The 16,288-nt window shown below is 36.3% G+C and overlaps 1 protein-coding gene across 1 annotated transcript in view; it reads right to left on the bottom strand.

The window, feature by feature from the left end:
• Positions 1 to 16,288, bottom strand: part of LRP2 (LDL receptor related protein 2) — a 196,433-nt gene that overhangs the window by 93,209 nt on the left and 86,936 nt on the right. Inside the window, exons 18-29 of the mRNA XM_077883566.1 lie at positions 14,732 to 14,857; positions 13,783 to 13,913; positions 10,942 to 11,079; positions 10,271 to 10,552; positions 8,824 to 9,063; positions 7,597 to 7,716; positions 7,376 to 7,492; positions 5,310 to 5,687; positions 3,874 to 4,122; positions 2,650 to 2,861; positions 1,697 to 1,881; positions 449 to 677 (exon numbers count right to left, since the gene is read on the bottom strand). Coding sequence (XP_077739692.1) covers positions 449 to 677; positions 1,697 to 1,881; positions 2,650 to 2,861; positions 3,874 to 4,122; positions 5,310 to 5,687; positions 7,376 to 7,492; positions 7,597 to 7,716; positions 8,824 to 9,063; positions 10,271 to 10,552; positions 10,942 to 11,079; positions 13,783 to 13,913; positions 14,732 to 14,857 — 2,407 coding nt within the window. The remainder of the gene's footprint in view (positions 1 to 448; positions 678 to 1,696; positions 1,882 to 2,649; positions 2,862 to 3,873; positions 4,123 to 5,309; positions 5,688 to 7,375; positions 7,493 to 7,596; positions 7,717 to 8,823; positions 9,064 to 10,270; positions 10,553 to 10,941; positions 11,080 to 13,782; positions 13,914 to 14,731; positions 14,858 to 16,288) is intronic.

Here is a 16,288-nt window from a genome sequence, read left to right as displayed (position 1 = left end):
GCCTGCTTCTCTCTCTGTCTGTGTCTCTGCCTCTCTCTCTGTGTGTGTCTATGAATAAATAAATAAAATCCAAAAAAATTATACCCCAATAAAAATATGAAATATATAACAAGCTATGATTTAATTGAGAAATCCAAATATAAATTATTAATTTTTGCTCTACACTTTTTTAAGGTGTAGAAGCAACAGAATAGCATCTACAAATCCACTAAATCACACAAACTATTCATCTTTCCTGGACATACACAATCTGACCATGAACTAGATTAAAAATATTTATTTTCTGTTAGTATGAAAAGATGGATTGGCCCCCATTCCTGTTGATATTTCCTAGATTGACCTTGTAATGTCTAAGACACAATAATTTCTTACTTTTCTTGTTACTCCATATGATTTCAACTAAGCCGCTCTTGTGGGCTCAGTTTAGTTTTCCTCAACACTAACTTACCAAATCACTGGCTATCACTTGTCTCCGATGCTGTCCATCATAATCACAATAGTCTATGTAATCAAGATAGGAATCTAAGAAGTAGAGCAGTCTGTTGGGGTAGTCAATAGTAATGCCACTGGGCCAGAAAATCTTGTCCTGAACAATAACAGTGCGCAGACTGCCATCCATGCTGGCTCTCTCAATACGAGGGTGATGGCCCCAGTCAGACCAGAACATCAAATGGTCACTGTGAAAAGAAATTAGTTACCAGTTGGAAAGGATATATTTCAATATGGAAAATAACCACCATTTTAATACAACATCATCTTTATGTTCTGTTTAAAATAAATCATCTCCAGTTCAGAAAATCTGTACAGAGTTTATTTCCTCTGAGTGTCACAAAGTAAAACTGTAATCATAATGCAGTCATAAGCCATCTGGGTGTTTCTAAAATGTTCATAAAACATGCAGTACATTATGACAATGAAATGTCTCAATGTCTATTCATGTTTCTGTACAATCCATGAATACTTGATCTGTAAAAATCCATCTGGCCTTGTTTATCTACCCTGTCATTTTTTAAGATAAGAGTCAATTTATTCATCATCAGAGATTTATCATAAATTTCATAATACTTTACAACATCTAGGAAGTCTACGTTGCATCAAGCATAATTTGCCTAACTCACAATCCTAGAGAAAAGAATCTAAGTTAGAGAATCTTAATTCAAGGAAAGAAACAATCCAAGGTTTTGTCTTAATTCAAGGAAAGAAACAATCCAAGGTTTCGAAACACATAGAATGTCTCCTTCCCTTTAGGACCAGCAGGCAAACATTTTTCTTCCCTATATGACATAAAAAGGAACTCTAATAAACAACATGAAACTAGGGCAGACAAATCTTGCTTTTTTGGTTGTTATTTAACCATAATGTATCAAAGCTACAAACTGGCCCATCTACGGAATACTATTGTGTGCATTCATTAGAGACCTAATGATATAATTCTACAAAAATCAGTTCAATAATTGTATTACCAAGCTAATAAATCAATGTGTTCTTAAAGTGAACAACCAATTGTTCTTATGTACTTTATGAGGAAACAGATAAAGGAAGGATACCAATAACTCCTGGATGGTTACCATTTCTATAGAGATGTTCAAACAAGATTTCATTTAAAATTTTGAGATACGCCTATCAGCACATCATGTTACTGTCATTTTTCCCCTCATAACCATGCCAAGGCAATATCATTTTAAAAAATTCTTACCTAATTCTGGGGTCTAATGCTAGTCCCCTTGGATTTGATATATTCTTACTAATCAGCACAGTCCTGTGGCTACCATCCAGTTTTGATACTTCGATTGTTTCCAGTGCATAGTCTGTCCAGTAAAGATTGCGACCTACCCAATCTACCACAATACTTTCCGTCATAGTGACACCACTGTTAAGTATCTAAAGATAAAAGTGAACAAAAAGTGAATTCTAAAGACAGTTAATAAATGCAAATCTTGAAATTATATGAAAATCTAAAATAAGACAACTAAACTTGTCCTATGATTGCTTGTGAGCCTTAGAAAATTTTGTCTTCCATGTAGCTAATCACCAAATCAACAGTGGGGCAATATACTATATTTTGTAGAATTGAATACTCTAGGATACCTCTACTGTTGGGTTCGTGTATAGTTTCATTTGGTATCAAAGTTTTTGCATTTAAACAAAAGCTCCATCCATTCACTAAATTGACAATTCTGTGAAACTTTATAATGTTCACATGCCAAAATAATATCTTTATTAATTAAATGCCAACAATTACAAAATAAAATCCTAAGGGTCAGAAGAAACAGAAGCATCAAGGGGCAAGAAACTGAAACTGTGGGAGATGGACTGAGATACATAACTAAATTAGAGCTAAGAAAAAGCAATCCTTTAACTCCATTGCATTTTCCTATGCTCTCATCTACTATAGAAAAAAAAATTGTGAAGTCTCGTATCATGTGACCAGGAATTCAGAATCGTGGATCCTTCAGAGGCCACATTCTTATCTAAAACACCCATATATTGGGAGTTATGAATGTCCAGGCCACCTGGGTGCAACATGGCCCAGAGGGGAATACGTGAGCTACCCAGGATGAGGTAGGACCTGCTCTCACTGGTGAGTAAGAGTAACAGACGCAAGACAGGGAGACTAGTCAAGCCAAAGATCAGGAGAAATGTACTTACGACTCTTCTGTCTGTTCCATTTTGAAAAGCACTCCAGATTTTACCCTGACTTCCATCAGACCAAAAGACACGACCACTGATTGAATCAAAATCAAGAGCTACAATGTGAGAACCATTCCGGACAACTGAATAGATATTGTGAACCTGGGAGGTGATATTGTCAGCAACGATCTGGTTCTGACTTGCCACAAGTAGCAAAAGACTTTCAGATGCTGTTCAAGGACAAAATGCAAAAATGTCAATGAATCTGGGAGAAACCACAATTAAGACATCTCTTAAGTATTTGATACAATACTTTTGATAATAGAAGGAAGATGTAACTCCAAGCTCTAGTCATAGGGAAAACAAACAAAAGTCCTTATAAAAATTACTTATTCATTTCATGTTTATCTTAATAGCTGATTTTCATGAGTATTTAAAATGTGCTTTTTCCAAAATATCTTCCTTCTTTGAATTATACTCCAGTGTTTTTGTCAATATCTGGAGCAAAACCACTTCCATATTTCAAGTTACTACCTGTAGTTTTTGTACTTTTGAATTTTGCTTATCTTCCTTCCTAGAATTTTGCTTATCTTGTTTCCTAATAGAAGGAATTAAGTCTTAGATATTTTTGTTTTGTCTGAGGCATGGAGCTGTGGCAGAGACTTCTATTTCTCTATCCATATTTCCCCTTCACTTCCATTTTAGTAATAATTGATGCCAAGCTTTAGCATGGCACACAGCCTTTATCCCAATTTTATCCCTTGGGCTATCTACCATCCAGACTCTGACTTGATAAAATAAAAAGTTTGTGTTACCTTTCTTTATTTGGTCACTTTGAAGCAGCTAAATCAATATCTTAATGCATAGTATAATCACTTTCACATCATAGAAAATGAATATTGGTTGAATTGAATTGATTAAGCACTATATAAAGATGCTTAAATATGATATAGAAATGATTTTTAAATAAAACACAAACCATTGATATTATTTTCAATAATATAAAATCATTTACCTATTTATGCTTTAACCTCTATTTTCCAAAATATGCCCAGATCTTTATGGGTATTAACCTATTTAATCCACATAATACACTGAGGTTAAGAAGGTTACATAACCCATCCAGGATTCAAGCCCATTTGACTCTAACATTGTCAAATGCTGCATGCAACATTTGATCTTAAACCCTGGTGTGTGCTATTAACACTGGCTGGAGTAGTTCACTTCAAGTTCAGCCATTACCTGTAACTTTGCAAGTCCTTCTGTCAGCATCTAACGTGTATTCTTTATCACACCAGCACCGGAAAGAACCTCTCATATTATAACAATGCTGGCTACAAAAGCCTGGAACATCACATTCATCTATGTCTTCACAGGTCTTAGAATCATTGGCAAGGAGGTATCCTGATGGACACAGGCATTGAGCTCCAAAGGGCCCCTGAACACACTGGTGAGTACAACCACCATTGGAATCTGAGCAGCTATCCTGGTCTAGAAGAAAGAAAACCACAGAGAAGGAAAGTCAGGATCTTTGAGTTTTTGGTTCACTCTGTTATAATAATATTCTCAAACAGTCTAATGCCATCTTCAATGTACTACCCAGGTAAGAGCTAAGAGCAGCATTCACTTGGATGAGCTCCAGGGCCTAGTCATTGTCCGCTCTAATTTGCTTAAGGATTTACTACTGTCCTTCACAATCACTGGACTTAAACCACTTTCTTCACTAAAACCCTCTATTATAACACCATTTAGTGCAGTGAGAGAAACTTGGGGAAATGTTGCCGGCACCAAGACACAATCGTCATTTATAAAGCATGCAAAGAGACCTAAATCACTTCCCACTTGCTTCCCGACATTCTTTTACCTATATAGAAATGGGACATAAGACTTCGACATTCAAGAGCAAGGGCTAGAAGATCTATGAAAGTGAATAAATGGAAAGGGAAAGGCAATTGGAACATTAGAAGGCACAGATCCACCAGCATGCCACCATTCCTTCCTCAGGACCTCAGTAGCAATACCTGAAGCCACTCAAAGTCCATGCATATGCCTGGGATGCAAATGGCTTCTATTGCCATGTATACTCTTAACTTATTTTTCAGAGTCATGATATGAAATATCTCCAGAGGGGGAAGTAAGTCAAAATGATTAGAATATTTTCAGCCCAAACATAACCCATATAAAATCATAAGAATCTAAAACATTTTGCAATCATACCTGGCTGGGGTTCATCTGAGAGTGAGCATTGATTAAAGAGGAAAGAAAGAAAGGACAGCAATTAGGATTACATGCCAATCACAGGATTTTAATCACAGCAAACATAAATCCCCGGACTTCATTTGTTTTGTGGCAAGTTCTGATTGAAATTAGAAAATATTAAAGTTAGAAAAACTTAGGACCACAATAAAAAAAATTAACTTGATAAGCTAATGGCCTCATTTAGTCTCACTTTTCTAAAAAATAAGCAAATACACAGAACCAAGTGCAAAGGATTTAATGAGAAATATCAAGTGGTGATTTATTTGAATTCCATGATGCTTATCCCTACACAGGTTTTAACTCACAGAGGAACCAAAACCCTTTTTTAAAGCTACATAACTGTGACAATGGTGATGCACAGCAGGCCACTGTGTCTCAGAATGAATTTATGGCCATTAAACTGTGGTCAGGAAACTTACTGCAAAGTGGGGATTCATCTGTCCCATTGGGGCAGTCAGAGATGCCATCACACACTGCACTCAGATTCACACAGATGCTATAGCCGGGGCAAAGCCATTGCCAACTGGGACAGTGAAAGGCCTGAGTAGGGCAGTCCTTCTCATCACTCATATCCCTGCAGTCATTGTCCCCATCACAGAGCCAATCTCTGTAGATGCAGTTTCCATTGTCACATAGGAAGTGAGATGGAGGGCAGGTCCTAGGGGCACAGCCATGATGCTCATCAGATCCCAAGATGCAGTCTTGGTGCCCATCACACTCCCAGCTCTTCGGGATGCAAACACCATCTGCTTGGCACTGAAATTCATCTGGGTGGCACATACCAGGAGGCCTAGTTGCTAAGAGAAATGCAAAGAGGAGATGGGCTTGTGAATGCAATTCATAATCCCTTTTATATAATTCCTATATTCAGAGGAAATTATTTTGGATCAAGGTTTATGAGAATGGTTATGACAAATTTAATATGAAATCTAAAATGAGATAGGGTTCTCAGAACATGTGGTAAACAGAAATCTTTATATGTGTCTGATAAGTCTCTGAATCCAAAAAAAATTCTGTTTCCTGTGTTCTTAATGTTCATTTAACTACGGGTTAAATAAAATTTATCTACCTCTTTATGAAATAATTACCAGTGCATTTCAAGAGAGCCAAACAGCCATTAAGTTTTACTTTGAAATCATGTGTTTGATATCATATATTTGGATGTTATTAATTTTCCCTCAAGCAAACTATATCCAATGAAACCAGCACACATTAAGTAAACAATTGGTGACAGTATATCCTTTCTTCTTCTATTCATCGAGCAATCCTTGAGAGATAAGAGTTGCTTCCCTATCTCACAAGAGTAAACCCAAGCCTCCTCCCAGGACCTTGTAAGGCAACAGCAAGTCAGTGGCAATTGGCAGTTTAACCACAAATCATCACAGAATTTCATGTTTTCAATGTGAAACAGGAAAATCAGTGATTAAGAATTTCTGGATGTTGTACACATCTAAAAATATTGAGCATTTTATTTAACTTTTCTTTTTATCCATAGATTTAAACACTTTCTGATGGAGGAGGAAAATTAATAAAAACCTACTTATTATGGTCCAAAACACCATTATTCTAACAAATGATCAACTTTCTGACAATTCTTTACAAGTCTAAAATCCATTTAACACAAAAAGTGAGCAATAAGAGATCCTGTCCACTATTGGTCTCCAGCCCATGGAGATCATAGATTCATCAGATTTATATTCCATGAAGTCCTCCTTGAATCCTGTGACTAAAATGAATTTCTTTTCTGTAAACCTCAACTGAATTTTATCTATATCATTTCTAAAGTCCTTGTAACTGTGTTCTTTACTTCAGTTATCTCCTATATAATTTCTCCTACCCTAATTTTAGGCACATCTTAGCAGATATTCAACAAATAGCTAAAAATGAATTCATTCAAGTCAGTATCAAATACCACTTCACACCATATCTATAACATGATTTGATCTATTGAGATTTAAAAGAAACCATTATGATATCTTTATGTATAGGAAACCTCAAAAACTTGAAACCTACTAATTTGGGATGTCCTAGGAAAAATTAATAGTGAAAACAAAAATATCTAAGAAATATTTAACCTACCTAAGGGACAACCACTTGATTTACAAATTATAAGTCATTATTTGGAAATACCTACTTAACATAACTCTATGTTCAATACCTCATTCCTTTGATAATAGTTTGTAATTCAGGCTATCATCCCTCTAGTTGATCTGAATTAGAGAAAACGGTGGTAATGTCAATGCTGGTAAAACTGAAATATGCAGGGGCACCTGGGTGGCACAGTCAGTCATTGGACTCTTGATTTCAGCTCAGGTCAAGGTCTCAGGTTCCTGAGATCCAGCCCCTGCCACAGGCTCCTTGCTCAGTGGGGAGTATGCTTCTCCCTCTGCCCCGCCCACTGCTTGTGCTCTCTCCCTCTCTCTCTCTAAAATAAATAAATAAAACCTTCTAAGAAAAATGAAACATGCAAATATATGGTACTTACAACAGTCTATCTCATCAGATTGATCACTGCAGTCAAAAACACCATCACAATGATATATGCTACTAATACACCGATCCTCACTGGCACATTTGAATTGAGAAGCAGTGCAATTAATTACTAAGAATGAAAAAAAAAGCATTACAAATTAGCTCAAGGAGAAAACTACTAAACACTGAGATTATTTTTAAACACCATCAATAAAAATAAGGCAATCCACTTACCACAACCAGCTTCATCAGATCCATCAACACAGTCCTTGTCCCCATCACAGACAAAAGATAGGTCAATACATCGATGATCAGGACAACGAAATTGACTAGGTAGGCATGTCTCTGTAAATTCTAATATCATTCAAAAATAAAACCAAGTAACAGTTTATTTCTTGTTCATTGTGTACAAGAGCCAAACTGCAAAACACTAAGGAGATACACAAGTTATCTCATTTGTACATGCATGCAAAATTCCTTCAAATCAGTCACATTGCCAAAGTCAGCCCAGCAAGAGCACACAAAGCCAGGACAGTTTTTGGAAAGAGGAATAAAAAGATACAGGTCAGAGTCAGAATCTGCGATTATACTTTGAAAACCAGACTACACTTTCAAAGTAAGCATTATGAGCTTGGACTGGACTACACCTCATGAATACTACTGAGTCTGTGACTCAACACCGAAGCCCAGCAATGGAGCCCAACTAGGCAGCATGGTTGGCGTGACCCACATGCCTAGCAGCAGCTATATACAGACAGATCATAACTGCATTTAATCCAAAGTCTCAGCAGAACAATTAATTCTAGAAACCAGGGTCCCACCTTGTTGAAGAAACATAGCCTTAGAGTCAGATGTGCTGGTCGCCCCATCCACAACATGAAGCTGTATTAAATATAGACTCACAGAATGTGAAGGCTAAAGGAGGTCTTAAAGTCCATCTGCTACAGAGGAAAGTGACTTTCCTACTCATGCAACAAAGATGAGACCTTAATCCAGGGAACTCCACCTTAAACTATTATTGCAGACATAGAAACAAACAATAACCTAAAGGAAATCAGAACTAGGAGGATGAAAAGCAGGCAGACAAGACACTACTAGTGAAATTTAAATTTTCTGTGCCTCTGTATTTTATTCCCTTTTCACCTCTATGAAACGAAAAAGAAAAACCAATAGACAAATGCCTGGATCGTTTATATGATTTAGAAAAAAAGGAATTTGCCTTAAATATACGAAAAGCTAGTGGAGGAGACAGTGCTTAAAGAACTCCGTGCTCAAGCAGACTCTAAGCTTCTTACATCTTTGCTCTCACGGCCTATCGATTCAGATATTGACAGATGGAATGGATGTGACTACGATATAACGAAAGTTGTGTGAGCCTTCAAGGAAAGTGTACAAGGCCTACTAATTGTTCAACTCCATTCACTAGGCTGACCAGCCAAGAGAAATCCATTCCAAACTTACGGCAGTTCTTTTCATCAGATCCATCTGCACAATCATTATCTGTGTCGCAGAGCCAGCTCCTTGGGATACACAGATGATTATCACAGGTGAAGAAGGATGCAGGGCAAGAAGTGGGTGCTTGGGAGGGACAGTTCTGCTCATCGCTGCCATCCACACAGTCAGACTGCTTGTCACATTTCCAGTGTGCAGGGATGCACTCTCCGTGGCCACAGGTGAACGCTGAAGGTGCACAGGTATTATCTACAACAGAAATAAACTGGTCATGAAGACAGTTGCTTTTACAGCCTGTTAAATGAGTCCTGACCTTGGGAAGCCCCTGTTCTTCTTTTTCAAGGGAAGCAATATACAAAATAAGAAGAAATGTGCAAGTCATTCTCATTATCACTCTCATCATTACTAGTGGACATTTCTTCAGCAATTATCAGATACCAGGCATTTTTCTAAGTGCTTCACATATTTTTTTCTCAATCCTCACAAGAATATTTTGAAGTATGTAGAATTATCTGCATTTTACAGATGAGGAATCTGAGGCTTTGAGACTTCAGGAATCTGCCCCATATTCAATCTCCAGTTGGTGTGATCTGAGGCCCATTCCTTACTTCTAAGCTACTTCTTTTAATCACAATTTCACACTTAAACAGAAACCTTGAATAATGTGTCATTTGAAAAATGCAAATTGATAAAATATTCAGGCAAAAATGTGTAGTTTAGAAATAGGAAGATAATAGGCAAAGAAAATTTTTTAAATTTCAGAAAAGTACAAGTGGGCACTTTTATTTTCAAATCTGACACTCTTCTTTCTCTCCAAAAAGACAGGTTATTATTACTATTGGTCTCACCTTGATAGAGATTTCTTAGATTTCAATTGTCCTTTACCTATTTTTTCTATGTTAATGGAATCTTTTTGTTTTCTGTAATAGCATTCATTAGGCCCCAGACTTTATAGACTAGATTACCATTGAAAGAAAAATGTAAATATTAAGACCACCATTTCACCCCTATTTTACTCCAAAGTGGGGGAAAGGGATCATAGCAAATGGATTTTCAAATGCAATTATTCCAAGTACCTATCCTGAAATACTATTCTCTCAGATACTAAAGATTATAACCTATTTGACTTTTTTTTTTTTTCCTATTTGACTTTTTTGAGGTGCTTGCCAAGAAGTAATGATTGCATTGATGATCAAAATAGCCAATGTCAGGGAAAAAACATTGTTAGTGAATATAGTCCAAATCAATGGTAGAAATCATTTGTAATGTTATCTATTAATGATATTTATTATCTAGCTTCCTAAAGCTTTGGGTTACATATTAAAAATCTGAAATTCTGAAAGAATTTTTCCCATAGAGATAACCCAGCCTTAAAAAAAAAAAAAAAAAAAAAAAAGGCTTATCTCTCTCTGTTGTACTCATTGCAGAAAGTATCTCCTGTGTATAAGCTACTTACTCATTTTGCCACATAGGTGCTCATCACTGTTATCATGACAGTCATCTACTCCATCACAGCGGTAGTTACTTGGCACACATCTGCCGTTGCTACAAGGAAAAGAAAGGGAGCCACACTGCTCCATGGGTGGTTCATGGGATGGGTCTTCCTGGCATGTCAAGTGATTAGAAGTCAAATTCATTCCATAGGGGCAACCACACACACGCTGGAAATTTGGCACTGGGAAGCAAAAGTGGCTGCAGTCACCGTTTGGATGTGTGGGTCGATTACAGTAGTTAGAACCTGAAAAAGCAATACCCAGAGCTAGTGAGTTATGAACATTTCCACTGGTTTGATCACAGATTTAGTTTGCCAAGGAAAACAAATAGGAAAGAACAATGTTCAGACCCAATGCTACAAAATGGCTTCTTTCTAAAAATCAACATGCTAAATATAACATTCAGTTTAAACACAGAAAAAGTCCTAAGATGTGTTTTTCTCAACCATACTTTTAGGATTAACAGAGTTGAGCAGAGAAAAATATATTAAGTTTTATATTATTTAACTCTCTGGGTTGTAGAAATATATAACAATCAGGAGCTATACTAATCTTAAGTACTAAAGAGAAAAGAAAAGAAGCCACCATGTTAAATAAATATAAACATATGATAGAACGTGTCAATCCCACTTACCAATCTGAGTGTTGGCATCATATGACTTAACATGCATTATATTAGTGATACCACTTCGAATAACCCTCATGTCTCCACCATCCGTTTTCCTGACTCGAACAATAGCACCCAGTCTCCAGTCAGTAAAAAACACATGGTCTAAGAAGAAACACCAGTGATTAGTATTTTCATCATAGTTCACTTGTGAATTACTTTGGGAAATGCGATAGACTTGTAACACTTCTCGCAAATGTGAGAAGACTCTCCCATAAATATCTGTAATACGTTTCTGTAATCATTTTCTGTGACTTGTTACTCTCTAGGAATGACTCTTTACAAGGCTATATATTTAATGATACCAGGGTTCCAGTTCAGGCAGGTGTGTATGGAGGATTGTGATGGTATTTGATAGCAATTACATTTAGACTTCCACAGGTAAAAATAAAATTTTGGATTATTCAATAGAGCATTAGATGTACCTCATATGACTGACTCCTTGTCTCAAAAGGACTAAACTTCTGAGTGCTTACAGGCAAATACTTAACTGTGAGAGGGCTCTTTTTTGGGTAAAATTAAGGAAATAGACTAAATCTTTAAGCTCCCTTCCAGATCAATCATTCTATATATCCTATGTCTTAACTGAGGACACTAATTTTTTTTTTAACACTCAACTTTATTTTTTAAAAAGATTTATTTATTCATTCATTCATTCATTCATTCACAAGAAACACAGAGAGAGGCAGAGACACTGGCAGAGGGAGAAGCAGGCTCCCTGCCAGGAGCCGACATGGGACTCGAACCCAGGTCTCCAGGATGACACCCTGGGCTGAAGGCAGTGCTAAACCGCTGAGCCACCAGGGCTGCCCACACTCAACTTTAATAGGAAGCTGTTGAGAAGGGAAAGTACAGATCTAATGCAAGAAGGAATTTTCACTGTAGCTGTGGGAATCAAAAAATCATCCACAGAAGTATGCCTATCCCTACACCTGTAGTTATATTCCATGAAGTTCAAAATAGTAAGATAGAGAGGCATTGTAAGATTCTAAACCTCAAAAACTTAGTCATGCTCACTTTACACTAGCTACTGAAGCAGGGAAGTAAACATACACATTTTAAATAGAATCAGTGAATTTTTCTCTTAAAGGACATTTTAACTAAAATCCTCAGCTAACCAAAAAATGCCTAAAATGCCACAAATTTTATCATTAGACCAGTTTTCCTTATCTGTGACCTAATCAATGACTAATGAGTCACTGACTTACTAAATCTTATCTAGCCTGAGTCCCACCACTCACGAAGGTATCTTACTATACTTAAATAGATAAGAAGTTCAATAAACCTTTCACTCCCATGTGGTGCACAGATAGTCAAGCAGATCTAGTCTTTCATTGAAAAGAATGATGATTTTTATGTTGTTATGCAATCAGAGAATTTTCCATAAGAAATTCACTTTGAGGGGAGTGCTGGGAGAAACTTATTATTTGTGGAACATTGTGTTGCTCTCATGAGTATGCACTAAACTTTTTTTCATACTGACAAAAAAAAAGGTATTGAAACTGCATTTTTATTCAATCTCAAAGCATTTCTTCAAGAAAAGTGAAAATTTAACGTTCTTATAATATTCTGATATAACAGCAAATGGTTGTCTGACATCATTAATGAAAAGGGAGTGAATAAATGGGAAGGCATACAGAGGAAGGGATGAGTATTTATAATTGATTCATCTCATCAAAAATCTTACTCTTTCAAGAGCATTTTTTAAATATTTTTAAATACCATGCACTCCACCATAGATAAACAGACAGCAGGATAGAACATGCATATTTACTAGCTATTCATTCCACACTATATGTGGGGGAGAAAGTCTTTGATTTACCGTCAGTATCTAGTCTTTAAAAGCACCTGGCTTTTAGAAAGTAGAAAGTTTCAGCCAGGGACACAACTGGCATATGGGCAGGGCCTTTGGGGAATCACAAAAATGGCATTTCTCTAACAGGAATAATCATGGTTTGTCAAACAGAACCAGGACAGACTTTGTCTCTCACACCTTCTTGGCCTGGCACTTCTGTGCTATGCACAAGCTACACCATCATTCACAGAAACCTTAATTTCAAGACAAAACTAACCATCTATTTCACAGTGCCAAGCTACATTCTTATTCCCAGCAATTCAACTCAAAATACCACGCCTGCACTCAAGACAGGACCTGATACATGTGATCACTATGGCTGTAGTTTCCCAAAAGTCCATGCCCCCAGCAATGCTACTAATACTAGTAGCATTAAACTATTGGAAAGGCTGATGAAGAAAAACAAGTACATCTTGCTATTTTTCACAAGCCAGATTCTAACATTTCTATATAACAATGTGTCAGTTACCCAACATGTGTCTAAAAAGCTTCAGAGCTATTCAGTGACTATGCAGTTGATAAATATGTGTAATAGCTTTTCCACAAGGATTTTGAGGAGGTTCTTATAGAGAGCAGCAAAACAGTACAACTTACCACGAATGCTCTTGTTGTTTTATTCTTAAAAATGACAAAAGCAGTAGTTTACTATTTCTTTGTGGGATATTTATGTAATAGAGTACTTGGGGAGTTATATTTTATAATACATGTAATCTATAAAATGCTATATCTATAAGTTGTCAATTATTATCAAAGAGCATCTAAAAATTTACTCTAAAAATGAAATGTTCAGTCAAAAAAATTAAATGTTTCATCTATTAGCACCATTTTCCTTTTTTGTATCCTTAAGTAACCAACTTTTCTGGAAGTGTGAGATTGCCAAATGAGGATGAGTCTACTGTTAACAATTTGCGAAGTATAAAAACAACACACACGTTCATTGCTTCAAAGCATACCTTCAAAGACAGTAAGTCCAAATGGATGTGTCATCTGTTGTATATGGCCCAGGTTTCTTCTGTCTAAACCATCAAAGGTGCTGTGCTCAATTTTATCAAAAAAGGCATCTATCCAGTACAACCGTAAAGCCCTAAAATGATAAAACACTTAGTTATCTGTTATCTAGAAACTAGTAATGTACCCTTTACACTGAGAGCATTCATAAATGGTATGTTCATTTGAAACATTTATTGAACAAAATTTTTTAAAATTAAATTATATTCATTGAAAATGTAATAGTTTTATGTTCACCCCCAAAGATACAGTACTTTCATGAAACGATTTCTAATTAATTATCTTAGAAAACTTAAAATGTTGTTATCTTCAAGTTAGATATTTTATTTTTCTCCTGGTTAAGTCCACAAGTTAAGAAAATCACGTTCAAAAGGCAAAATACACTTCTTTCATCTCTCCTATAAACTGCATTTCACGTCTGTAAGCCTTTTTATCCTATTACCTTTTCTTATGTTCCAAGATAGATCATTAATTTCCTGAGAACTCTATGTTATACACTATAAAATTCTCCCAGAATGTATATATGCAAATATGCATTTGTTGATTAATTGACACTAAAGATTTCCTATCCTTAAGATGCCCTCTATGAAAATTACACATGACCTGAACTTCATCAAATTCCTATCCTACTTCTAATGGGATTTGGGTCTGCCTTCTACCTCCTCTATCAATTTCCACAGAATATTCATGAATGCATTAGTTTTCATCCAGGCAGAAGTTGGCAAACTATGTTTGTGTTTTTTGTGTTCTTGTATCATTCTATATCTTTCTCCCAGATATAGGGAAATAAAATATCTTAGTGCAAGTAGTACCAGTTTCCTTATTCCATCATAATGTTTCATAAGTGTTCCATAGTCAGCGGGAACTCAGTAATTTGGGATGATTCCTACTTACCCCCAATCAATGGCCAACCCATTGGGCCACCCAAGAGTAGTGTTTACTATAGGCAAAAGGTTAGACCCATCACTCCACGCTCTCATAATTTTAGCAGGACGGAACCAATCAGTGAAGAATATGTACCTAAAAAAAGAAAAAAGAGGTAATAAATCAAACATGTTAACACTAGAACAAATTAGATGACTTGGAGAGATTTAGCACAAACTCAGGTTCTCCAGAGACTTGCTACAACTAATTTCATTTTCTGTATATGTTATTTGGCTTATACAATTACAGATAAAATCTGCTTAATAAGCAGATTGAGAGGGATCCCTGGGTGGCTTAGCAGTTTAGTGCCTGCCTTCGGCCCAGGGCGTGATCCTGGAGTCCCGGGATCGAGTCCCACATTGGGCTCCCTGCATGGAGCCTGCTTCTCCCTCTGCCTGTGTCTCTGCCTCTGTGTGTGTGTGTGTGTCTCTCATGAATAAATAAATAAAATCTTTAAAAAAATAAGCAGATTGAGTATACAACTGATCTAACTCTTGTTTTGTTTTATCTAAATTTTAATTAAAAGTTTAGTTATCAACATATAATCAAAGGCACAAATACAAATGGCATTAAAATGGGCATCCAGGAGAGAACCACTATCCTAGACTGAGGACCTAAAGCTACTGTCACCAAGTAGATTCTTTAGAAAGGCATAATTCAGGTTTCAAGATTTTATTTCCTAAGTAATACTTATACCCAACATGGGGCTCAAAGCTACAATCCCGAGATCAAGTCACACACTCCATCAACTGACCCAGCCAAGCACCTCTGTGTTACATTTTAAATACTCCAGGGATGCCTGGGTGGCTCAGTGGTTGAGTGTGTGCCTTCAGCTCTAGGTGTGATCACAGGATCTGGGATCAAGTTCCGCATCAGGCTCTCTGCAGGGAGCCTGCCTCTCCCTGCCTATGTCTGTGTGTGTGTGTGTGTGTGTGTGTGTGTGTGTCTCATGAATAAATAAATAAATCTTTAAAAAAATACTCCAAAGTTATTCAAATGAAATAATAATAATATACTATGGGCAAGAAAACAGATTTTAATCTCTCTTTCCTCTCTGGATTGAACATCTCAGATACACTAGAAAGTTCTTTAGTCATCTTCCACCAGGAACTGATAAATTTGCAGGAAAGCATTTCATCTCTGATGAAGAAAGCACCCAACTCAACATAACTCTTATACAATCTCTACCCAAGGCAATGTTGTATGGTTTTTTTTGTTTGTTTGTTTTATTCTGAGGAGTGATAAAAAGAAAAAACTAGGGAAAATTTTTTTTTCTTTCTTGTGAGCCTTAGAAATTAAAATTGGTCTTTTCCAAATCATGACTTTCTGAAATGCGACTTCAATTATTTTAAATGAAAGAGTCAGTAGGAAAGGAATCTTAAGAGCTTTTCAAAACCAAATGCCAATGATTTAGTTTAAGATAAATCCATTAGAAAATCAACTCTCTACAGGGCAGTAATATTTATTAATAGTTATCACCAGTTTTTAAATGTTTCTTACATTATTTCACAGGGAGCAAATTTAAAT

The sequence above is a fragment of the Canis aureus genome, chromosome 34, assembly GCF_053574225.1.
Source record: "Canis aureus isolate CA01 chromosome 34, VMU_Caureus_v.1.0, whole genome shotgun sequence".
Classification (NCBI taxonomy): domain Eukaryota; kingdom Metazoa; phylum Chordata; class Mammalia; order Carnivora; family Canidae; genus Canis; species Canis aureus.
This window is presented reverse-complemented; position numbering and strand designations above follow the sequence as displayed.